Below are 6,033 nucleotides of genomic sequence, written 5' to 3' on the forward strand. Positions count from 1 at the left end.
CCAGGCCACCTAACAGCCCCAGAATGGGGTTGTCCCTCTATGGCTACGTCTACACATGCCCCAAACTTCGAAATGGCCATGCAAATGGCCATTTCGAAGTTTACTAATGAAGCGCTGAAATGCATATTCAGCGCTTCATTAGCATGCGGGCGGCAGCGGCGCTTCAAAATTGACGCGCCTTGCCGCCACGGGTCACATCCAGACAGGGCTCCTTTTCGAAAGGACGCCACCTACTTCGAAGTCCCCTTATTCCCATGAGCTCATGGGAATAAGGGGACTTCGAAGTAGGTGGGGCCCTTTAGAAAAGGAGCCCCGTCTGGACGCGCCGCGCGGCGGCAAGGCGCGTCAATTTCGAAGCGCCGCTGCCGCCCGCATGCTAATGAAGCGCTGAATATGCATTTCAGCGCTTCATTAGTAAACTTCGAAATGGCCATTTGCATGGCCATTTCGAAGTTTGGGGCACGTGTAGACATGGCCTATAAGGCAAAACAAACCAGTAAGAAAGAGCACCTCTGCTGCTCCTCTGGCGAGCCCAAAGCCACACGAGTAAATCTCTCAGAACCAATCTTGCCAAAGCAACACAGGTTTTCCAGTCCACAAACTGACTGGCACATTCCCCGGTCAATCTAAAATATAAAGGTTAATTAATAAAATAAGAAAGAAATTATATGGCGAGAGTGAAGCACTTTCTGAAGTGGTCCAATAACATATATCAATCATATAGTCCATGACGCAGGTCATAGCAGAGGGAATAGGCTGTTCTTTCTTGGGATATTCTGCTATTGCCAGACTTCTAGATGACACATCTCCGCTAATTTCCTGACATATGGATTGGACTCTGATGGGGCCCTTTCCTTGTTAAATCAACAGCAAACTGTATCGAACAAACCTGAGAGACTGCAGCAGGCTCCCTGATGGCCAAATGGTTCCCAAGGGAATATGCCAACATGCCTCACTAAGGCAGTTGCCTCTCTATATAAACACACAGTGCCTGCTGCTTGTAACACCTCTCCCATAACTGCTCATCCTTTTGGGTGACAACCTCTGGTGCCAGCAGCTCTCCTTCTAGCAGCAATTAGGTACGTTGGTAGGTTTCTCTGTCTTTACCAAATGAAATGCAGGGAAAGGCTGCCAGCCGTTTCTACCTGAAGATGTTCTGTGCCGCTGCAGGGGTCTCGGCTGAGCTGTCAGGGTGAGTCTGTGACAGGGAGAAAGGGCAGAGAATTATATTGTTTGAGAACTGTGCTCCTACATCTGCCAATGCTGCTCAGCATGTTACTTAAGAAACGCAGAAATGTGGCTTTCCATAAGCAATAGGAGACCCCACAGAATGTCAGTGATTGGTTTCCAAACTACCTAAGGTGCATTTTCTTCAGAAATGTAACCAGATAATGCGTTTTCAAGACTTCCTATTCTGTCTCATTTGGGAAAACAGGAATTTGGAGCTGCATTGCTCTGTTTGAAGAACTCTGATATGGCATATTTCTCTTTCCTGATGGAAGGAGCACTCCAGCATTCCTACTTTGTAGGTACCCCTAGGATTTAGAAGATTAGCAGCATTTCTGTCCTCTCTCTAGGCAGAACTGTGATGTCCATTCCTCTTGGAGTACAAACCCAAAGTTATAAAAAGTGGAGAAAGATATGAACAACCTTCTACTCTCTCAGTTAAATATTATAGAACTGGGTCATATTATTAAAAACGAATATACCTTTATATTTTAAGGGAGAAAAGGAGTGGAAAAAACACTATGCCAGACTATTAAGAAAATAATAGAAAATATACTAACTGGTAGCAGGTGTCCTCATCCCCTTGCACTGAATGTTCTCCTTACCAGGTTTACATAGACTTTGTATAAAGTTAGGAATCTTTTGTTTGAGTCCCCTCTGCTAGCGGAACAGGTCAACCATCCAGGATGGGGTGGAGATTAATGTAAGGTGACCTGGTGTCTCTGTAACATCACAACATCCTTCATCGATTACAGTTCAGAATACCCATAGAAAGCCAGGCATTTCATAGTCCATTGTCCTGTCTGGAGGGGGAGAGGAGGGTATCTGTCCCATCCAGCTTTATCACGGTGCCACCTGAAGTATTCACAGTGGATATCAGCCAAAGTAGCAGAGCTGGAACATGGCAAAAACAATAGAAAGAATGTAAACTAGCAACAGCTCTGCAGCTCCCCACTGCCGGCATTGAATGTTTTCTTAATCTGACTAATACAGAACTTCCATGATTCCTTTGTGTGAACCCGCCCACCCTCCACACAGAGGGACAAGTCAACAGTCTAAAATGGACATTAGGATCAGATGAGCAGAAGTCTGTGGAGAATGACAGCATCCATGAGTCAAGATGAAGCCAAAATAGCACACCTGGAACACAGACATAGAAATGGGATAGTTACAGTCAGGAGACTATAACCTTTTCAGTGATGGTTTCCAGAACTCCTCTTGCATAAAGTACATCTCACTTAGGCTATAATCATATCACAAGCATATTTTCATAATGAATATGGAATATCATATCATAGTAAGAGCTAAGAAAGATTCAAAGAGACAAAGGATGTTTATGTGGGTAACCAGAAAATCCAGAAAATGGAGTGTTGATTGTTTTAAAATATATTAGAAGGGTTCTAAAACTTCCTGATTCACACATCAAAAATGTCCAGTTGGGGGTGCAGGTAGCCTGCTGCAGAGCTTCAGCCATGTACCCCGACACATCTGTAACTGCATCTGAATCGTAGGGAACTCTAATAGCCAGACTTCTACCAACTTTCTCTGAAACATCTGGAACTGGCCTATTTATATTGGCTTAGAAGAAATGCAGCTCTGATCCTCTCTGGCAGTTCCATACTCCCTGTTGGGCATGCAGTTGCAATATCATGTTTTTACTGATCATTCTTGAATACCTGAAGTATTAATATCATGAATTCTCCTGTTTGTTTGTTAGTTTGTTTGTTTGTTTGTTCGTTTTTATAGGAAGAAACTCCTCCAACCTGTCTAGTACCTTATGTCAGCTTTCAATGGCAGCAAACTTCCATCTGAAGTCTTCCTTCTCACTGGGATACTTGGACAGGAATGCATCTACCTCTGGATCTCTATCCCCTTCTGCTTAATGTATGCAATAGCGATAGTAGGAAATTCATTTATTGTGTTTGTTATAAAAACTAATCCAAGCCTCCATGAGCCCATGTACATTTTACTTTCCATGTTGGCCATCACAGACCTTGCCTTATCAGTAACCACCATGCTGACAACACTGCGAATATTTTTGTTGAACACTAGGGAGATAACCCACAATGCCTGTTTTGCCCAGCTCTACTTCATCCTCACACTTATATGCATCGAGTCCTCGGTCCTCTTGTTGATGGGTATTGATCGCCTCATTGCAATCCGTGACCCCTTAAGATATGCTTCTATCTTAACGCCACAGAGACTAGCCAAGATGTGGTTGGTGTGCGTGCTGAGAGGGGTGGTCGTGAAGCTTCCATTGCCCATTTTCCTAAAACAGTACCGATACTGTCGAGAAAATATCCTAACTCGTAGCTACTGCACAAACGGAGAAGTAATGAAAATGGCTTGTTCAGATATCACAGTCAACAGCATCTATGGATTGTTGATTGCACTCTTAACGGAAGGCTTGGACTCGTTGCTCATCTTACTCTCTTATGTGATGATTCTCAAAACAGTACTGAGCATCACATCCCGTGCAGAGTGCCTCAGGGCCTTGAACACCTGCGTCTCTCACCTCTGTGTTGTCCTTGCCTTCTATACGCCATATCTCAGCCTAACTTTGATGCATAGACTTGGAAACAGCTTTTCTCCTTTGGTTCAGATACTGCTCGGCTATGTCTATGTAATGTTCCCACCTCTACTGAACCCCATCGTGTACAGTGTGAAAAGCAAACACCTTCGCGCAAGGATAGTTGAGACATTTCTCAAATGACAAGGAAATGGGAGACCAAAAACACAGGCAAACGCCTCCTGTTCTATCCTGTCTCCTTTCAGCTGAGATGACATGAGCCACTGATTTTCACTCTGCAGAGCGTGGTTGTGAAGAGTTTAAAGCCTGGAGCAACGGGTAAAGGGCTTGAGAGGGAGGATAGAACAATGAGGGCAGGAGCCTAAGGCAGGAACCAGCCTTTTAAAAGCAGCTGTGTCTACCAGTGCCAGAGGATCACTGGGATGTGGGCCCAGAAAAGAGACATATTGGCAGTTTCTCTGATCTCACAGTTGCTCCCATTACAGTCAATAAATTGAAGGGATGTGGATGTTGTTTCCTATGACGCACAGCTTGTCACTTTCCTGTTTCTGCTTAAACAACCATGGGTAAAGGCAAATCTGCAGAGCTGTTATCCGGTGGTGGGTCTGGCAGTTCCTCCTGCTCAGGGTGCAGAGTGCTCCATAGCTGCTTCACCAGCTGTCGATTGAGGCTATTGAAGGAGGACGGACACCCACCATTACCCTAAGCCCTCAGCCAGGTGATTGCAACTGAGTCATGTCAGAGACATGATTAAGCCAGGAGGCCCAGGAGGAGCCATTCAGGAAGGCCCTCCCACATTGCTTGCTCTACATCTCCCACCTAGAGAGCCCTCACCCCACAGATTAAGGTGTCAGTGCGTGGGAGGCTGACCCATGACAGTGCTGAAAGAGAGTCAGGCCCAGGTCCCTTCCTCCTCCTTCCCTCTGTTCCGATATAGCTGCTTGGGAAGGGAAGGAAATGGTACTCAGCTCCCCGAGAGAGGCACAGCCTGCTCCTACCCCAGCCAGGCACGTTCACTGTGCAGTGACCACCTTTCCAAATGTTAAAACATGGACAGAGACAGGAACCCCTTGCCGCTCTTCCTCCCCTTGACTCACCTCCCCATGGTCCCATCCTCTGTGCCTTGTATTGTCCCTGGCTCCTTGACATTACTCAAGACTCCCTCCCCTCCCCAAGAGGGAAGCCAGAACTGGTCCGGGGAGCTTGATTCATTTTGAGGATCCCCATTCCCTCCCTCTGTCCTGGGCAGTGGGCTGAGGGTGGGTCAGTAAGAGCCCCAAGGCTGAGGCCCTGCACCCAGGATATAAATTGCTGGGCAGATGCAGTGTTCGGGTTTCCAATGGCAGCATGGGCTTCTATTATAGGTGTTGTCACAAGCTGCTGTTGCAACAAAATGTTCTGTATAATAATGGGATGAAATTAACAGTGCAATGAAACATATTTATATATCTTGAGTGCAGGAAACATTAATGCTAAAAGAGCTATTTCAGTCTTTCCATGTGGTCACCCATACGTCATAATACAATGAGCTACACTTGGAAGTGGAGATCCAGAAAGGGAGTTTGTGTGAAGGATTCAATTGCAAATTCACACAATGCTCATATAGGCAGTGGACCCACCAAACGCAAGGCAGGATTGAGGCCAGGTTTGATGGGCTTTGACCCTTGGATGCCACCTGACATGATGAAGATACTGAGCCCACCTTTTCTGTCAACCTGGGCATACTTTAACTCTGTCTTGCTCAGTCACTTTCTTAAGCCTCTTCCAGAATACACAGAAGTAGGGCCAAACCCAGCCACAGAACAGTAGAAACATTGAAATGTACTCTGGGAGGTCTCTTCTTCATGGACTTGCCAGGGCACTCATCTGTCCTTCCCTCTTGGGGTACAAGCCCAAAGTTATACAAAGTTTTCTTCCTCCCTCAATGTGGAGGAAATTAAGAAAAACCTGCCCCACCACCAGTTACAAACTACAAAGGAATCTGAAGTGTCCATGTGACAATTTGCCCCCATATTTTTACATAAACATGATTTTCAACATGTTAATATGCCTAACTCCAACATGCTTTATGCAAATGGGCAAATATCCTGTCATTCAAGAGTTTGAACTCCCCTGGCTACATCTACACTAGCCCCAAACTTCAAAATGGCCACACAAATGGCCATTTCAAAGTTTACTAATGAAGCGCTGAAATGCATATTCAGCACTTCATTAGCATGCGGGCAGCCGCAGCACTTCGAAGTTGACGCGCCTCGCCACCACGCGGCTCGTTCCGA

General features: G+C 45.8%; 1 protein-coding gene across 1 annotated transcript; it reads left to right on the plus strand.

Annotated features, from left to right (window-relative positions):
- Positions 1–3,004: 3,004 nt before the first annotated feature.
- LOC142014694 (olfactory receptor 51G2-like) lies at positions 3,005–3,940 on the plus strand. Its single transcript, XM_074998098.1, has one exon. The coding sequence runs from the start codon at positions 3,005–3,007 to the stop codon at positions 3,938–3,940; it is 936 nt and encodes a 311-aa protein (XP_074854199.1).
- Positions 3,941–6,033: the final 2,093 nt, after the last annotated feature.

Source organism: Carettochelys insculpta, chromosome 1 (genome assembly GCF_033958435.1).
Source record: "Carettochelys insculpta isolate YL-2023 chromosome 1, ASM3395843v1, whole genome shotgun sequence".
Lineage (NCBI taxonomy): Eukaryota > Metazoa > Chordata > Testudines > Carettochelyidae > Carettochelys > Carettochelys insculpta.